A 20,489-nucleotide genomic window follows, 5' to 3' on the forward strand; every position below is an offset into this window, starting at 1 on the left:
TGATGTTTATTTCTTTTTAAACCTAATTCTTAATATTTTACAGATGCAGATTAATTTTGTCATATTTATAAAATTGCTTATGAAATTTGTTCTAAATTAGATGTAAATATAAATTGAATCAAACTAAAGGTTTTTACAGTGTATTCACTAGAACTGCATATTTTTTCATAGCGAGTTTTTGACCATTCAGCGCACATTTGTTGTCTACAATATACTACATAATGCTATGCTTGTTCTATGAATTTTGCCTAGATGGGTCCCAAGACTAAAATAATGGGAATCCGAGGACAGGTATTTATTAGACATTGCCAAGTGGTTTTCCCCTCCCCAAATAGTCACTTAAAATACTATTTAAAAATATTAGAAACAACATAAATAATTCCTGAAAATATCTAGTTAAAAATTAAGTAGAATGTTTTATTATTTAGGATTATAGGATCATAGATCTAGAGGTAAAAGGGATTGCAGAGGCCATCCAGTCCAGCTGTCTAAGTTTACAGGTGAAGAAAATGAGCCCCAGATGAGTTAAGTGAGGTTACAGAGGTAATAAGCATCAGAGAAAGGATGTGAGCCCAATTCTCTGACTTCAGAGCCAGAGGATTGTCCACTGCACCGGAGAGCATGAATTCATTAATATTAATATTTAGAGAACTATTGTTAAAATAAATCCTGTGCCACATGAATTAAGCAAGCTAACTAGGAAAATTAGTGTGTAATGAGGGAAGATGTGACGATTGGTCTATAAATGTGAAAAATGGTTTTTCCAATGCCTCATGGAAGCAGTGCTCCAGTATGGTTGTTCATCTGTCTAAGCCTTCAACTACATTAGATCCTATGGAGAGGTTCAGAATGAGAATATGTGTTGAAGGTATTTCCCGATATCTTCTTTGGCTCAGTATAGTGAAGCACATTTGACTAAAGATTAATGAATACCAAGTTTCTATTTTAATTTTTAAGGCATGATTGAAGGTACCAATCATTTTAAAGTAGTTATTATATACTATTGTATTTTGTAGGAATGATTATGAAGAACTAGCTCAGCAATGTAAAATGTTTGCCAAAGATTTGCTTGCCCAGGCACGGAATTCACGGGAGCTGGAAGTCATCCTAAACCACACATCTAATGATGAGCCTTTGGATAAAAGGGGATTGTTGGAAGAAAGAATGAATTTAAGTCGTTTGAAACTTGCTATCAAATATAACCAAAAGGAGGTATGTGATATTCTGTGCTGCATAGGATTTACCTGTTAACTGACTTAAGAGTTAAATCCTATGATGTCATATTGAAAAGATCTGTGTATTAAACTTTTAATGTCCAGGTTGATTGTTACAGTAATGCAGTCTTGATCTGGTAACATTATGCCTTGTTTGTTGAAATATTTCATTTAAAAAAGAAAAAAAAAGCATCACCTTCTTTGTTTATAAATCTTATCGACTATTTGCTCCCAAAATGAAGATAAGACTACAGCATAGCTGAACTGAATCTGGCTCTGCATAGATTTTTAGTGGTGTAGCAAATGGCTTTGAAATCCTTTTCAGCACCCTCTACTTTGTAATCTAATAAACTCAGGCCAAAAATTCACCAACAGTTCTGAATCACTAATGTTTGTGTAAGGTTCAGGAGTGGGCATGATTCTTCCTTTTTTTTCTTACTATGACCAAAATACTTTTAAAGCTCCTGTAATTCAAATAAACTGCATATCATTTCTGCTTTGTCTCTCATTGTCACTAATTGGAAATGTTATTGCCAGACTTTTATTCATTACAAAAGTGTATTGCAGTGAAAATGTTTTTTATGGGATTTGTAATAGGATTTAATATGGACATGCATAAAGACTAGTGTGTTGATTGGTAATTTATAAATGAAAAAGAAAATTATAAGAATTGGAAGCTTATAAATAAAAACTAATTTTTTTGCCCCATAAACCATGCTGCAACTATGGAAATTGTTGTACAATATTGTATCAGAATCCTCCATTGAAGCAGCCCCCAGAAATGTTTTTTTAAGGTGGTGATGTTTATAATATTAAAAAATATTAAAAATAAAAAAAATTAAAAAAAAATTTTTATCACAGTTCTTTTGCCGCATAGGCCTCTTAACTTACCTTTCCCCGACCCATGTTAAAAAGTTACTTTACTATTTTTTGTAATTATAACTTTTTAGGAAGAAAAAAAAGTGTATTGTATCTTGAAATATTCTCTGATTTTCATAACCAGAGAATTGTCTGTGATATTGGAGGATTTTTAGAAAGCCATTGAAGTGTTGTGGGCACTGTGCTCCTGATACTATACTTCGGTGGATCCCTAGTTTCATTAGTGGAATACTCTCTAGAGGGCTTCCTCTTGTTCTTTTAGCATCTGGGAGAGTGACAATGTGACATTCAGGTTCTCCATTTATTGTCGTTTCATTTCATGACCATCCCACCTTGTTTTTAGATACACATGTCCTATGCCACTTTTCATGCAAGTATTAATTGGTAATGTGTTGAAGCTTATTTACATATAGTAATCTGCTAACTTAGGCTCCTTGTCCAGCTTCTTAGGCAGTTTAGGCAAAATATACTTTTCATGCACTTGATTTTTTCCAGTGGTCAGACCAATTTCTTTTAGGTTACCGTGCTTTTCACCAAGGGAGTTTGGTAGTGTTCCAGGGCTTGATTCAGTTAGTTTTCTGTCTCAATATAGAAGCATTTGTTGAACATCATCCATGGCCCTGGCAGGTACCTTTGGTGAAAATCCTGAAAACATAGCTCTCTCTGTTTGATATCTCCCTCTGACGTCGTATATTATCTCTCTAGTCTCATCTGTCAAAGAGTCTTATATAGTTTTGATGTAAGTTTGGGAGACACACCTTGTTTTTAAAGAGTGTTAAAGTCTCCTTTTTTCTACTGAGTTAATAAACGCGTTCCAGTTGACTTAGTGAATAAAATGAGATCTTATATTTTCTACAGCTGTCAAATATGTGACTGTAAATACTTCTTCACTTGGTCCAATTTCATTTATAGTGAGAATACCATTTATAATTAGTTGTGGTTCATTTCCTCTGGTAGTGGAAACAAGTTTAACTCTCTAGGTGTTGGGTGAAGGTAAAATATTAATAGTAGTGAAAGTTAAATTGTAAAAAGTTTAACTGTGTGTGGTCCTCAGCACTCTTTTTGCTGCCATTGTGTGCCTTTTTGTGCTTTTACTATTTCATGCATGGGTTTGCATTTCATGCATGGTTACCAGTGTCATTACCTGAAACACCAAGTCAAAAACAAAGAATAAAGTAAGTTTAGACAGTCCAAATTTAAGATATAGTGAAAAAACTGTATATAAGATGAGAATTACTAGTTATGAGCAATTACATTGTCAGGGTTCAGTGTGCAGTAAGCTAATAATATGACAGCAATATTCAGAAGTAGTTTTAAAAACAAAGACAATATTAAAGTATGTTGACAGAAATATAGATAATGTAGGAACGTGTATACACTCTTTGCATTACATGACAAATTTTAATCACAATGTGTTCCACAGCCCATGGTGTATGTGAAATGCATAGATTCATTCAAAGGCTGGATTTGAAAATTGGACTCAGAAAATAGTTCTGCCTAAAGAAGAGGAGGTTAGGAGGCAATATACATTATCCTTTTAGTTTCTTGGTTTTTGAAGGAGATGTTTCCATTGAAGATAAACAAGAGGAAATGAATCAGGAGTGATTTAGACTAGATAAAAAGTAGATTTTTCTAAAAGGAAAGAACTGTTTTAAAAGGTTACAGAGAAAGAGTTGTGGAATTGCTTCATTTAAAATAGAATAGATTTTAATATGCTTAGAAAGGTTTGGTTGTGGATTCTGCCTTGAGATGAAGTTAAATGCTTAATAGTTAACAACAATATGATTCAGAATAAGAATAAGTGATCTAGTTCTTTTGAAACTTAAAAAAAAATGTAGTCAAATAAAAAGGAAAAATATGCTGTGGCAGTCTTTTTTTTTTTTTTTTTTTTTAGTTTTCCTGTTTAACATGCTTAATTTTTGCAGTTATGGACTGGATATAGCAGAGGGGAATAGGAGAATATCCAAACTTGTAATTCCTTTTGAGGGTTCTAATTCTTCAAACTGGAAAGTTTGTTGGGAGAGAGAGAGAGAGAGAGAGAACATATCTCTCAGGTACTTCATTGTTAAGGAAAGAAAATAATTCATTTTGGCCACTAAGAATGATAGAACCAAATGCCTAACTAGCACTTGTGTTGAATGATAAGATTTTTTGTTTATACAGTGTTCTCTGCATAAGTTCATGGTAGTCACATTGACTAGTTTACCTCTTTCCTAAACAATAAATTTGTTTTTCTACAATGCAAGATTCTTCAGTAGAAAAATAGGACATGGAGAATAATCTCTAAATTATTTTTTTGTCAGAACAATCTGCTCTCTAAAAGAGAATTGTCTGAATAGTTTGTTTAATTTTGTTTTGTTTTGGAAGCAGTCAGGGTTAAGTAACTTACCCAGGGTCACACAACTATTACTCCTGACTGCAGAGACAGTGTGCTGTTCACTGTGCTGCCAGTTTTCTGGTTGCCCGAATAATTTCAAAGCACTCCATTTTACTTTGTGTATTTAGACTTGGTCTCATGTTAATGAATCTAGAGGTATCAAGCTGCTTAAGTTATATTACACTTTGAAGGCTTAATACATTGGAAAAGCTTGCCTATTCTAAACTGTGAAGCAATTCATAGAGAAAATTAGTCTGTATTTGTTATCTCCAGTTAGGGAGAATGTTTTCTGGTGCTTTTCTTTTTCAGGTTACATTAAATCTGGGTTTGACTTTGTTTAAATGTGCATATATTAGCTTAAAATTTTAAAAAATTAATGCCTTGCTTACATTTTAGATATAAGATTTAGGATTTGAATTTAAATTTCTTGTAAGTGGTGTTAATTCCATGAAACTAAGATACTTATTACTGTATTTGGAAGGTAATGAATATTTAGTATTTTTCTCAGAAAACCACATTTTGTGACCTTTTATATTTTATGAAACAATTCAAGACAACTACATTTTGCATACCAAATAAGTGCAATGAAATTATTTGAGAAGACATGTATTATAATTTTTTCTTTGCTCAGATAAAAGAAAAATCTTACTTTTCTTTCTGAAGAATTTTTGTAATACTCATTTTTAATCTTCTTAAAACCTTGAATAGCAACTTGAATAATAGGTTTATCAGTCAGTGTTCAGATCCTTTATTTTAATTTTTTGTGTCTTCTTTTCAGTTTGTCTCTCAGTCTAACTGTCAGCAGTTCCTCAACACGGTTTGGTTTGGCCAGATGGCAGGTTACCGGCGTAAACACACCTGTAAGAAGATACTGACGGTTCTGACAGTTGGCATCTTTTGGCCGATTCTGTCACTCTGTTATTTGATTGCTCCCAAATCTCAAGTTGGTCGAATAATCCACACACCTTTTATGAAGTTTATTATTCATGGAGCTTCATATTTTACTTTCTTGTTGTTGCTTAACTTGTACTCCCTGGTCTACAACGAGGATAAGAAAAATACCATGGGGCCAGCGCTTGAAAGGATAGACTATCTTCTTATTATATGGCTGATTGGTAAGTATCTAGTTGATTTTAAAATTTCTGTCTTGATTTAGCTCAAACTCATTAGTCCACTTTTGCTGTGTGCTGTTCATAAAATATCTGCGTTCTAACTCCAAGACACGGTGAGCTAGACTTTTCTGGGACTATTGATGATGACTTCTGAAATGACCAATAACTAATCTGTCTTCATATTTGACAGATGAGGAGGTAGAATTTTTCTTTTATCTTGAATAAAGTATTCCATGTGAATTACAGAATTTTCCTCTAAAACTTTGAACTTATATTCATGTTTAAAGTAGATGTTGTACTTTTTTTCCTAGGAAAAAATTATAATCCTAGTTGGAGCCTTATCATTGTTAAAATTTTATGAGATTTATGTTCATATACCATTTGAAAGTTAACTATTTGAGGCATGAGATGATAAAATCCAGTGAAAGGATTTCTATCTACACCAATGGAAGGAATTTCTGAATTGATGAAATAATAGATTCCTTGAAATACTGTTTTATTTCCTATGAAACTTAAGCTTTAAAGAACCTGAACGTTTTTAATGAATCACTTCAGCCACGTCTTCCTTTACTGTCTCTCCTGTCACAATAATTTAATTTATAGTAATAACACTGAAACTTAGAATTACATAAACTTTTAGTGTAGGGGTCCTGAGGTCCATAAAGTTATTTTAAAATATTTTGATAATTGAATTTCAATACAATTGGTTGTCTTTGTTAATATTATGTATTTTCTTTTATGCATTTAAAACATTATTTCTAGAAGTGGTTTATAGGCTTCATGAGATTGTCAAAGGGATCTGTGGCACAAAAAAAGATTAAGAGTCCCTGCTTTATCAACTCATTTTTTGTTACGGTTTTTACTAATGGTAGATATAGTCTTTAATATTTTCAGATTTTTAAAAGTATAAAGCAAACTAAATAAAGTTGCATTTTAAAAAACTTATGCTTATAAAACAACATATAACATAATAAACATAACAGATTAGTGTGGAGGGAAATCAATTTGATTTTTTCATTATCTAGAAGGTCACATTCTCTTTTTCACTCTGTTAATGACGCTTCAGTGTGTTTGTTTCAGGGCACTTTTTTGGTATATTTTGTCTTCAGCAAAACAGTACAACCTTTCTGATACTCAATATTAATTTGTCGTATATTTGTTCTGGTGTTGGGAAGGAACTCTTGAAAGTTTTTGTTTTTCCTCAATATAAAATATTGGTTTACTTTGAAAACTTATACCTCACTTGATCCTTTATTAACTCTCTAGAGTTATAGTATAGTTGGAGAAAATACAATTGAAAGTATTTACCTTTTGTTCATCATTAGTTTATAAAAACATGTTTTTAATCTGTTTAAAATTTTTAATTTTTATTGATATCTTTTGTTAACTAAGAGTTAAAAAGAAAGGAAAAACATTGAACAAACTAACTAGCACGTAAAGAAATCTGACATTATATATGGTATTCCACACCCATAGTCTTCCATCTCTGAAAGAAGAGAGGGAAGTCTATTCTAATATCTCAGTCAGTCAGCATTTATTAAGCATAGGTAGGGAGGAGGAGGGAGAACATTCTGGGCATGTGGAGCAAGAGATGGGAGTGTCTTGTGTGAGGCCAGGGTCATTGAATCAAAGAGTATTAAGTATAAAGTATGAGAAGACTGGACAGTTGGTAGATGGGTGGGGAAGTGGGGGAGGGATAGGTAATAAAGGGCTTTGAAAACACAGGATTTTCTATTTGATCCTGGAGGTATTAGGGAACCACAGGAGATTACTGAGTAAAGAGTGACACGATCAGACGCACATTTTGGGCAAATCGTTTTGGTGGCTGAATGGAGGATGGATTGGACTGGGGCAGACACTCTCACCAGTGGGCTATTACAAAAATCCACGCACGAGGTAATGAAGGCCTGCACCAGAGCGCTGTCAGTTTTAGAGGACAGGAGGGGCCGTTTTTGAGAGACGTTGCGAAGATGACATTGGTAAGCATTGGCAACAGATTAGATGTGGGGGGCTGGAGACAGGGTGGAGTAGAGGATGACATCCAGGCTGTGAGTCTGGGAGAGTGGGATTAGAGTGGTGCCATCCTAATATGGGAGTTTAGAAGAGAAGAAACTCTGGGGAGAAAAAATAAGTTCAAGTTAGATACGTTGAATTTGAAACATCCAGTTTGAGGTAACTAAGAGGCAGTTGGAGATGGTAGACTGGAGGTTCAGCAGAGAGGGTAGGGCTAGATGAGTAGATTTGAGAATCATCAGCACATCTCTTTTTAGTCCCTAAGCTGGGTTCATTTTAATATTAACATTGTCTTAATTTATGTTTTAAATTAATTTTAAAATTAATTTAAAACAATCGAGCGTCTTTCTATTTAAGCCTAACATTGTCGTTTTTAGCTAGAAAGTTTGCAGTACACAAAATGAGTATTTTAAATTGAAAAATGAAAATGTTAAAACTAGTTAAAAAGGTGAAATATTCCTGTATAATGTTTTCCTCTATTTTCTATATTTTTGCTTAATTTTTTTATTTTGAAAACAAAGGGAAAATATATTTATTCACCTTATATAATACTATTATGGTGGTGACCATTTATGAATAAATGGATTAAAAAATTTATCATACACATTTGATATGTGTAAAGCACTGTACTAAGTCCTGGGAATACAAATAGAAAAATAGAGGTCACTTCTACTCTCATGGAGTTCACATTTTAACGGAAGAGACATTTATGAACAATGTGGTTGAACATAGAAATGTGAAACTGAAAACCTTTGAGTAATTGAGTCTATCATACTTCTCTTTATGGTATTCTTTTAGAATATTATGTTATTAATAATAACAATATTATGTTATTCTTAATGATCATGTTAATAGAAGAATCCTTTGTATCAACCTTTTGTAACCCTAGTAACAACTCTAAGAAGGAAGTTTCTTCCTATAGAGTTTATATAAGTCTCTCCTGTTGTAATTATAGCTTAAGAAATTTTTTTTAAAGAACATTTTTGTTTTGAAAGGAAGATTTAGCTTTTCCAAGTCATTGTAAGACGCATAATCAATAAAGTTCTTGAGCATTGCTCTGAATAGTAGGAGGGTGGTGACTCCCTGAATAGTCACATGAAAGTTCAGAGTATTTTTAGGGAAAAGATAATGAGTCTCATTTTGGACTTAATGAGTTTACCTGTTGGACTTCCAGTTCAAGTTATGCAAGAAGTAGTTGGAGATGTGGGAGAGTGACTAGGGCTAGATAGCTTTGCGAGTTATTTACATGGAGATGATAACTGAACTGATAATACCTCCAAGTGGCATAATGTAAAGGGAGAACAGAAGTAGGCCCAGGCCAGAATCTTGGAGGATACTCTCAATTAGTGAATATGACATGGATGAAGAACCAGCAAAGGAGACTGAGAAGTAGGGGCCAGACAGATGAGAGAACCAGGAGAGAATAATGTCAAGAAAACCTGGAGAAGAGGTGATCGGTGATCACGGTAGAGAGGTCAGAAGGATGTGGATTGAGCTTGGCAGCTAATAGAGATCATTGGTGACTTTGAGAGGACAGTTTTAATTGAATGATGAGGTCAGAAGCCAAATTACATCCCCCAAAAATATTGGCTTCAGGGCATATCATGCTTTTGTCATTGTCTATGTTCAGCTAATTTTCCAATAAAATACTTGACATTAGTAGAAATTGAACTCAAAAGCCACATAAGTCCAGTAGAACAGTAAGCTGCCTGAGAACAGCTATGTCTTTTAAAAAAATTGTCTCCCTAGCACAATACTTTGCGTATGATACGTCTTAATAAGTGCTTATTGAATTGAACTTAAAATATGACATCTTTATGTCACATGGTTAATTTTCATTTAATTGTCAGGTCGTACTGACTCAATGGAACTTAAGTGTTGAAGGTCATTTATATAATTTCTCCCAGTATTTAATACTTTTTATTGTGTGAAAGGGTCCTATGACTCTTCAGACTCTCATACAATTTATTTACTGATTGTATTAATAATGCTGTCAATAATATTGCTTTAATGAAAAGACTACTCAGTAAAAAAAAAAAAAAGTTTATAAATACTTAATGTTGGTACTGAACTGAGCCAGTAGAAATCTTTGAAGATAAATTCAGTCTTCTCAGAGGTAGCATATATGCAAATCGCTTGCACTTTATTTAATTACATAAATCTGACATGCATCATCAGTTCATATAGTTATTTTCATTGCACATCATGAGATTTTATTTACAGATTACACTGATACAATTTTTTTTACCTTTCCCCTAATCTTCTGTCACTCCCTCAAAAGGGAATACTTCTATTCATCACTAACTACATAACTTATATAAGATAGTTAAATTTTGGATTCATTTGATAAAGGAAAAAAAGGCTAGATGAATATGTAGAATGTCAGTGGCATAATGTTTCATTTTAATATTCTGTCAATAATGAGAAAAAAGAGATAAAGTAAGTTTCTTCATGTCATAATGTAACCAATCTTTACATTTTCTTTTTTTTTATTATGGTAATTTTTATTTATTTTTTTGTTTTCAACATTTACTTCCACAAGATTTTGAGTTCCAAATTTTCACCTCATCTCGCCCCTCCCCCCCACCCCAAGATAGCATGCATTCTGAATACCCCTTCCCCTAGTCTGCCTTCCCTTCTATCTCTCCCCCCCTTCTCTTATCCCCTTCCCCTTCAATTTTCCTGTAGGGCAGGATGGATTTCTGTACCCCATTTCCTGTATTTCTTATTTCCCAGTTGCATGTGAAAACATTTTTTTAAAACATGTGTTTTTAAAACTTTGGGTTTCAAATTTTCTCCCTTCCTCCCTCCCCACCCACCCTCATTGATAAGTCAAGCAACTAAATATAGGCTATACATGTGCAGTTATGCAAAACACTTCCATAGTGGACATGCTGTGAAAAACTAACTCTATTTCCCTTAATCCTATCCCACCCCCCTGATTTATTCTATTCTTTCTTTTGACCCTGTCCCTCCTCAGAAGTACTTGCTTCCGATTACCCCCTTTCCCAATGTGCCCTCCTCTCTATCATCCCCCTACTCTCTTGTCCCCTCCGCCCCCATTTTCCTGTAGGGTAAGACAGATTTCCACACCTAATTAAGTGTGTATATTATTCCCTCCTTAAGTCAAATTCTATGAGAATAAGATTCACTCATTCCTTCTCACCTTCCCCCATTTCCCCTCCATTATAAGAGCCTTTTCTTTTCTGTTTTTTTTTTTGTGAGATAATTTACCCCATTCTACCTCTCCCTTTCTCCTGCTCCTAGTATAATCCTCTCTCACCCCTTAATTTTATTCTCCAGATATGACCCCTTCATTTTCAATTCATCCTGTGCCCTCTATCTATCTATCTATCTATATATATCTATATATACGTACATATAATTTTTTCCCCTCCAACTACCCTAATACTGACAAAGGTCTCATGAGTTACAAATATCATCTTTCCATGCAGGAATGTAAACAGTTCAACTATAATAAGTCTCTTATGATTTTTTCTTTCCTGTTTACCTCTTCATGTTCCACTTGAGTCTTGTATTTGAAAATCAAATTTTCTATTCAGCTCTGGTTTTTTCATCAAGAATGCTTGAAAGTCCTCTGTTTCACTGAATGACCATTTTTTCCCCTGCAGGATTATACTCAGTTTTGCTAGGTAAGTGATTCTTAGTTGTAGTCCTATCTCCTTTGCCCTCTGGAATATTATATTCCATGCCCTGCGGTCCCTTAATGTAGAAGCAGCTAAATCTTGCGTTATCCTGATTGTGTTTCCACAATACTTGAATTGTTTCTTTCTGGCTGCTTGTAATATTTTCTCCTTGACCTGGGAACTCTGGAATTTGGCTACAATATTCCTAGGAGTTTTCCTTTGGGGATCTCTTTCAGGAGGAGATCGGTGGATTCTTTCAATTTCTGTTTTGCCCTCTGGTTCTAAAATATCAGGGCAGTTTTCCTTGATCATTTCTTGAAAGATGATGTCTAGGCTCTTTTTTTGATCATGGCTTTCAGATAGTCCAATAATTTTTAAATTCTCTCTCCTGGATCTATTTTCCAGGTCAGTTGTTTTTCCATTGAGATATTTCACATTGTTTTCTAATTTTTCATTCTTTTGGATTTGTTTTACAGTGTCTTGATTTCTCATAAAGTCACTGGCTTCCAATTGCTCTATTCTAATTTTTAAGGAAGTATTTTCTTCAGTAAGCTTTTGGGCTTCCTTTTCTTTTTGGCCAATTTTGCTTTTTAGGGCATTCTTCTCCTCATTGGCTTTTTGGACCTCTTTTGCCATTTGGGTTAGGCTATTTTTTAAGGTGTTATTTTCTTCAATATTTTTTGGGTCTCCTTTAGCAAGCTGTTGACTTGTTTTTCATGATTTTCTTGCAAAACTCTCAGTTTTTCCTCTGCTTCTCTTACTTGCTTCTCAAAATCCCTTTTGAGCTCTTCCAAGGCCTGGGACTGATTCATATTCTTCTTGGAGGCTTTGGATGTAGGAGCTTTGGCTTTGTTGTCTTCTTCTGGTTGTATGTTTTCATCTTTGTTGCCACCAAAGTAAGATAATATAGTCTGACTCTTTTTGCGCTTACTCATGATCCCGGCCAATTACTTGAGTTTTAAACTCTTTGTTAAGGTAAGAGTCTGTTTCCAATGTGGAGAATGTACTGTCCCAAGCTTTGGGGGTTTGTACAGCTGTTTTCAGAGATACTTCTAGGGACCTGTAAATTTTCAGTTTTTCCAAGGTGGATGATAAGGGGCAAGGTGTTTTCTCTCTACCGCCACAACAAGCTTCACCATGCCAGCACTCCTCCTCGCCCCAGGACCGCACCTCAGAATTGTGACCCAGATCCAAGCACCAGTAAAGCAAGAGATTCCTGCCTCAGCACTGGCAAAGAGAACCCTGCAATCCCCCTCTGATCAGCCACTTGATTCCCCCTCAGTCTGTGGGCCAGAAGCTCAGGAAACAGCCGTGGCCCCGGGGACAGCTGAGACCTAGCTCCTTCTCTCACCGCAGTCACAGACTTTTCCCACTGACCTTCTAAGTTGTCTTTGACATTCCTGGGTTGAGAAGTCTGGAAACCGCCACAGCTGCCTATGATTCAGTCCTCTGAGGCCTGCGTGCCCATATCAAACTGCATTCCTCTCCCCGCCTGGTGCGATATACCTTTCTGATCAACCATCCAGGCTGTCTTTGGCTGGAAATTTGTTTCACTCTGTCTTTTTGTGGGTTCTGCTGCTTTAGAATTTGTTTAGAGCCATTTTTTATAGGTATTTGGAGGGGTTTGGGGGGAGAGCTCAAGCAAGTAAGTCACTGCTTTCCCTCCGCCATCTTGGCTCCACCCCACCAATCTTTACATTTTCTGTAGGCATTAACAAGTTAGCACTGAAAGTGGCATTTTGGATTCTAAATATGATGTTTTCATTTTGCTATTTATAATGGTGTTTATTTACATACTTTTCATATTGCTTTTAATTCTTACATATTTTGAAATATGAAATTGTTTTGAAGCCAAAGAAATGCAAGTGACTTTGGCAGATATATTAGCCTACGTGTTTTATCGTATATTGGAATGTAATTTTCAAAAGAGTTTTAAAATCATAGCTGACATTAAAAAGCCTAAATTTTTTCCATTCATTCAGTTGAGGATTTATGCCATTTTTCCTGCTAGTTTTTCCTTCTAGACTATGCAGAAAGAACTATATGTTAATCTGGACGTATGAGGGGAATTAATAATTGCTAGATAAAGTGTCGATTTAGAAAGCTTTGATTTGACGAGTAGAATACCTGGACAACACAGTTATGTAATTCGAAGTAACAAGGACTTGCTAGGTGAAAACTTACTAATTTATCAAATTTTATTCAACAGAGGATTGTCATTTTGCAAATGCCACCATATCTATACTGATTTCCAGTTATGCAGAAGTTAAGATGAATATACTTTTGTTAATATATGTTAATAGCAAATTGAACATTAAAAAAATTGTGTCTATGGAAAATCAAGAGAGCAAGCATGGAGTAGTGGATAGAAGACTGACCTTAGAATTAAGGTGACTTGGATTCAAAACCTGCATCTGACACATATTGTCTTTGTGACCCTGGGCAAGTGATTTAAATTATTAATTGCTCCAGAAAACTCTATAATAGTATATTAGTTGGGAAATAGTTACTGATCTGCGTTGGTAGAAAGTTTCCTTACTCAGAATATCCTAAGATCCCAGAAACTAAGTTGGAGTAGTTAACAAAATTGAAATGAAAATAATGATCATTAGGCCCCTCAAATTTAAATCCAATGATTTAATTAGAAATCAACAATAAAGGCTTTAGCCATTATTGCTTCATTATTACTACCTAGTTTGTTATCCTTAAAGTTTTTAAAAATAGATTTGAATAGATAGCAATTTGGTATGTTGTGATTACGTATCCTCTGTTAGATTACATAATCTATGTCTCTCTGAAAGGTACCTGAAGGGCAGTGTGCTAGAGTGGTAGAGAGACCTAGCCGTGGAGACAGGAAGACTTGGGTTCAGGCCCTTCTTCTGATATATATCTATTGTCTATATGTCCATGGGCAAGTCACTTAAGCTCTTTCAGACCCAGGCAACTCACTAACACCGGGTTGCAGAGGCTGGTGCCCACCTTCATTTTGTAGAGGGAGTTTTCTTACTGAATGTTATTTCTGCTAGCAGATAGTTGTTAGCATTATTTCAACTTTTTGCCCTCCTTGTTAACACGTAGGTCTATACCAATTAAATATTCTAAGTTTTTTACTCAAAAAAGTTTTCCTCAAGGTTCATTTTTGTCCTGATAGGTTTTTCCTAACTGAAGCATTTATTTCAGAAAATAGACATTATATTTTGCAAAATCTTAATTCTTTTTAAAAAAAAGCTACATGCAGAGAAAAAATGTTTACCCATTTTGATAATCTTCAAGTCAGTGGTTTTCAAGAACCTCAGGATTCCATGAGAGATATGAGAATCCAAGAAGATTCTCTTGAGTGTCTCTTGTCTCAAGAAATATGTTTTGGGTTATTTCTTGGGAGGGAAAAGGAAGCGGGATTTAATTTTTTTTCTCTGAAGTCTATATGTGGATCCTGACATGGGATAGTAATGGTAGATATAACAGATGTCTTCCACATCTTGAAAAGTTTGAAACAAGTCTAAAGATAAGTAGTTTAGTTAACTGCAGCAAAAATAAATGTCTTCTTTTGGATAGTTAGGTTTAACATTTTCAGAAATGTTAAATGGCCATCCTAGTTTCAGTGGTATTATCACACCTCAACCTTCTGTAAACCTTTAATTTTAAAAAAAGATTTGATAGTCAGGAAATGCAAATAGTCAGTGCAAATGTTTTGAAACTTTTCTTTCTGTATCAAAGGTATTTTACAGTTAAAATGCACCTAAGCAGGAATTTTCTAAAGTATTTTTCTATTGGAATTATTTTGGTCATAGAAAAACCAGAGTTTGATCTACTTGGCTTAAATAGATTTACTCTCATATTTATTTAAAAACTCAGGTTTTTGTTACTTTGTGTTCTCCTAAAAAGCATCCAAATAGAGGAATATGCCATGAAATTCCTTTAATTATATTAATGCTTTTGGTACTCATAAATACTTGTTTATAACTCATTAATGGAAGTATTTCTAGTTATTAATATTTAGACTTTTTAAGCACGAAAATTCATCCTTTCAAGTTTTCCTTAACTGTTTTTCTACCATCGTCTCATTCTCCAATATAGATTATGATTATATTTTTCTAATTGTGGTAACTTTTTCTTTTTACTAAAAAAATCTTTTATTTTTATAAGACTGCAGTTACCCAAGTATACTATTTCAGTTGTTTATTCTACTTTTAAGTATTTTTTCTTCTTATATAGTAGAATTAAGTGTGCATTGTTTGATGTTTCTTCCCACCCCACCACCCCCATCCCCTTTTAGGAATGGTGTGGTCAGATGTTAAAAGACTCTGGTATGATGGATTGGAAGACTTTTTAGAAGAATCTCGTAATCAACTCAGTTTTGTCATGAATTCCCTTTATTTGGCAACCTTTGCCCTCAAAGTTGTTGCTCACAACAAGGTGACTATTCACTATATCAGTTAAAAACGCAATAAAGTTTATTGGGGAACATTCAAAAATCTCCAGATTTGTGACCCCAGAATAACAGGAGATTAAATCTTTTACTTGTCTGTAATCATGTTTATCTATGGAAGTTAAGTAGGCCACTAGCTTAAAACTGTGTGGATTAATAGTTTCACATTCCCCATACAGGGCTGAACATGCTTAAGAGGAGAGTACAAAGTAACTCAAAACTGAATTGTTAGAGTTAAATATTTGTGTTATCTCAGAAACTTAGTAGCTCAGGGATCCTTTATCTGAATATAATGTTACATAATGTGTTTTGCACATGTCACGTATGTAATGCTGATTTTCTTTTGTAGTTTCTTGGTGCTCTAAATAGGGGGGAAAAGGTTCCTTTTAGTAGAAGATTTAATTCTAGTTTAATAAAATTCTAGCCTCATTATTAAGGAATATACTTGTTAAAGATGGATAACCATTATTATAGTGTTTTTACATTAGAATTTTAAGATCTGTCCATCCTATGATTTCCCAGTCTCCTTAAGGTAATAGTAGTCATTTTCAATATAGATTCATAGAATTTTAGATTTGGAAGTAACCTCAAACATCATTTGATCTAACCCCCTCCCTTTACAAATGAGGAAACTGAGAATATCATCATCAAAATTGCTACTACCACAAGTGTGTCTAACTAACAATACTAGCATACGGTATTATGGATTGCAGATTTAGAACTGGAAAGGACCTTATAATTTAGACCGACTTTTATCTAACAGTGTCACACAGGTAATAAATGGAAGAGCCAGGATTTGAACCTTGTTCCTTTGACTACAAAGCTAACACCTTTTCCATCACACCATACTGCCTCCCTAGAAAGAAATCAATAGAAGCTGACCAAATCTATAGACAGCACTGACTCACTGTTCTTCCTATACTCAATCTATTCCTTTCTTTTGGAAAGATTTGTGAACTAGAGCAGGAATAAATGTGTAACTATGATTTTAAAGGATCGATAAAAGTAGAGAATGCAGACATCAACCCTGTTACCTCTCATATTCAATGTATTTACATTCTACCATTTGACCTAAAAAAAACATTTAAACTAGTAAATTCATTCCTTATTAGTCTCATTTTATACTCAGGATAGAGACATTGGAAGTGATTATTTGCTTTATAAAAGAGATTAACTGTCAGTGTGGTATAATGGAAAGAGCCCTGCTTCAAAGGACCTGGGCTCAAACTTCCCCTCTGATACTTAATACCTGTTTGCCCTTAGGCAGATCATTAGAGTTGATAAAAATTTGGTTTAAAAATAGCTCATATTTGTATAGTACTTTATAATTACGAAGTGTTTTATTGTGGTATTTTATTTGACTTTCCCCTCAACCCTATAAGGTAGGTGGTGTGAATAGCCTCATTTCCATTTCACTGAGGAATTAAGCTAAGGTATAGTTACCTGTCCAAGGTTAGCCAGGTCAGCTAGCTGCAGAGCTGGAATTCAGATCAAAAGACTCTTGATCTTTTGACTTCAATTCCACTAATCTTTCTATGACACCAATCTGTCTTTTATTTATAATTATATTCCCTATCCCAGGTAGAATTTAAAACTAGGCTATTTATTTTAGGAACTGGTACCAAAGTGACTTTTTAAAAAGTGAAATTTAGTAGGTATTTTTGACATACTTACCAGGGAATTAAAGAGTGTTGTGAGTGTGATATCAAAATGTCAAAGTTTGAATCTTGGCTCTACCTGTGTGATCTTGGGCAAGGTATTTAATTTCTTGACACTCCAGTTTCTTTATCTGTAAAATGAGATATTATACTAGATGACCTTTGTTGTCCCTTCCAGAACTAAATCTGTGTCTGTAATGTGTTCCAGGATTTTAGTGAATAAAATACACTTCAGAAAACCTTTTAGTTTACTAAAAATTCTATTTCTTCAACCATCTAATGTTAAAGAATATGCTTGGTGAATATATTGAACTGTTTTGAGAGATTGATCCATGATCCATACATATAAATGCACATTATATACTTTCTGGATTGGCTTTGAACAGTCAACATGTTCACTTTTGTTTAACAAAATAGTGGGCTCTGCTTTTGACTTTTTTTCTTCTTAACTCCAGTTTCATGACTCAGCTGATCGAAAGGATTGGGACGCATTTCATCCTACGTTAGTGGCAGAAGGTCTTTTTGCTTTTGCTAATGTTCTGAGTTACCTCCGCCTCTTTTTTATGTATACGACAAGCTCCATTTTGGGGCCATTACAGGTAAAAGATTACAAGTTCTGCAAGAGAATTTGAGAGATGTTATTTTATAATTAAATATCCACAGTGAAAATTTAAATGAACTTGATATAATGTTCTACATATTTCTTATATGAAGGGAAAGCTGAATCCCGTATTTTCCATAGTACTTAACAAATGAAGGCCTTGAACAATCTGTGACTGTTGTCCTTATTTCTGGTTCAATTGGAATTATTTTCTTTTAAGTCATTTAAATTTTATTAAGGACATCCTTTCATATAGCCCTAAATAAATTTATATGTAACTCTTCTCTGAATTTTAATTTGGCAGTTATCATGAAATTTTTTTTCTGTTACTACTATATGCTTGAAGTATTAGAATATTAAGATCAGGAAAATGTATATTTCCCTAAAGGAAGGAAAAGAAGAAAACTGAAGATGAATAATCAGTTCATGAATATCTGAAGGTAAGTAGAGCTGGCAGCTGGTCTAGGAAAGGTTAATTGGTGACAATCATTCTTAATAAATACTACATGCTAAATACTATAGGCTAAGAACTGATTACAATTTTAAAGGATGTTTCATAATAATTTTAAAAAAGGAAATGTTATTTCAAAGTATTCTGGTTTCTCTTTTTTCCTTAATAAATATTGGATATATAATGCTTACATTTTTAGTAAAAAGCGTGGGGAATTATTCACAACTATTTGAACTTACTAGCAAGAATTAACTTAATTCTCTTAAGTGACTGAGCTCCATTTATTATATTTATTTTTAAAACCAAATTCATGTAATGATCTTCAGCAAACCAGAGGTAGTATACGGATCTTCAGTTACATCTGTCTTGGGACTCACTGCTTTGATAACAATTATAACTCCTCTATGACTTCTCATCTTGTGGGATTATTACTTAAGTTTTCTTATAAAGCTCCCATGGAGGATCTATCCAGTGCATTGTTCTTTTAATATCTTTGGTTTACCAATATACAGTTTAGGCTGTACATCTCTGATCTCTCATTCTAGTGTGAAACAAATACAGTGTCAATCAAAAAGAGCATTAATTAAGCATTGTGTGTCAGGCACTGTGTTAATCACTGAGGATATACAGAAAGGCTAAAAACACTCTTTTTGCCCTCAAGGAATTCATATTATAATGGATACAAATTCAAAAATTACTCGGTATGTGTAAAAGATATATATAAGATTAGATGGAAAGTAATTTCAGAGAGGAAAATCTTTGCCTGGGAAAGGCCTCTTGCAGAAGGTAGACTTTAGATATAGTCTTGAAGGAAGCCTGGGAAACTAAGAGGCAGAGGTAAGAAGACAGAACAGTTTTTGGAATGGGAACAGTCAGTACAAAGACACAGAAATTGGAAATGGAGTGTCATATATGAGGAGATGAGTAGGCCAGTATGCAGGTGAAATATAGAGTGTGTTAAAGATGGAGGATGGGAAAAGAGTAAAGTGTAAGAAGATTAGAAAGGTAGGAAGGGTCCTGATTATTAAGAGCTTTAAATGCCAAAGAGGAGTTTATATTTGATCCTGGAATTAATAGGGAGCACTGGAATTTATTGGGAGTGACATGGTCAGACCTATACTTTAGGAAAATCACTTTGGCAGCTGAGTAAAGACTGTATGAGGAATGGAGAGAGACATGAGGCAAAGACCCCCAGAAGGCTCTTGTAATAGTCTAGGCATGAGATGATGAGGGCTTGACCTAGGGTGAAGGTTGTGTGAGTGGAGAGAAGGGGACATAATACAAGAGGTATTTAGAAAGTAGAAACAGTAAGATATGACAGTGGATTAGATATGTGGGTGAATGTGAGAAGTCAAAGATGATACCTAGGTTGTAGGTCTGGGTAACCAGGAGGATGGTGGCTCCCTGAAGAGTCATATGTAAGTTCACAAGGGTTCTTGGGGAAAAGATAATGAGTTTCATTTGGGGCATGATGCAGTTCAAGTTGTCCAGGAAGCGGTTGGAGATGTAGGACTGGAGCTCAGGAAAGCAACTAGGGCTGAGCATATAGATCTAGGAATCATTTGTATAGCAATGGTAATTGAACTGATGAGATTGCCAGGTGAGAGTATATAGCTTAGAGATTCTTTACCTGGGGTTTGTGAACTTGTTTTTGAAAAATATTTTGATAACAGTATCTTAATATAATTTGCATTTAAAATGTTATTCTGGAGCAGCCAGGTGGCACAATGGATAGAGCACCAGCCCTGGAGTCAGGAGGACCTGAGTTCAAATCCGGTCTCAGACACATGATACTCGCTAGCTGTGTGACCTGGGCAAGTCACTTAACCCCAATTGCCTGGCTGAAGAAAAAAACCCAAAACATTATTCTGCGAAGAGGTCTGTAGCCTTCCTCAGATTGCCAAAGGAGGTAAAATGACACAAAAAAAGCTTAAGACCCCCTGGTATAGAGAAATGAGCAGAGGCCAGAGACTTGAGGGACGCTTATGGTTCTTGGGTATGTATGAATTAACATGCAGCGAAAGAGGTTGAGAAGTAGGGGATAGGAAGAGAACCAGGAGAGAATAGTGTCACAAAAACCTAGAAAGTTTTAAGTATCAAGGAAGTGG

The 20,489-nt window shown here is 34.5% G+C and overlaps 1 protein-coding gene across 1 annotated transcript in view; it reads left to right on the forward strand.

Moving 5' to 3' along the window:
* TRPC1 (transient receptor potential cation channel subfamily C member 1) overlaps positions 1-20,489 on the forward strand; it is a 76,972-nt gene that overhangs the window by 35,076 nt on the left and 21,407 nt on the right. Inside the window, exons 6-9 of the mRNA XM_027876007.1 lie at positions 1,017-1,212; positions 5,249-5,585; positions 15,519-15,658; positions 17,785-17,928. Coding sequence (XP_027731808.1) covers positions 1,017-1,212; positions 5,249-5,585; positions 15,519-15,658; positions 17,785-17,928 — 817 coding nt within the window. The remainder of the gene's footprint in view (positions 1-1,016; positions 1,213-5,248; positions 5,586-15,518; positions 15,659-17,784; positions 17,929-20,489) is intronic.

This window comes from Vombatus ursinus, unplaced genomic scaffold (genome assembly GCF_900497805.2).
Source record: "Vombatus ursinus unplaced genomic scaffold, bare-nosed wombat genome assembly UNPS02014810.1, whole genome shotgun sequence".
NCBI classification, from domain to species: Eukaryota; Metazoa; Chordata; class Mammalia; order Diprotodontia; family Vombatidae; genus Vombatus; species Vombatus ursinus.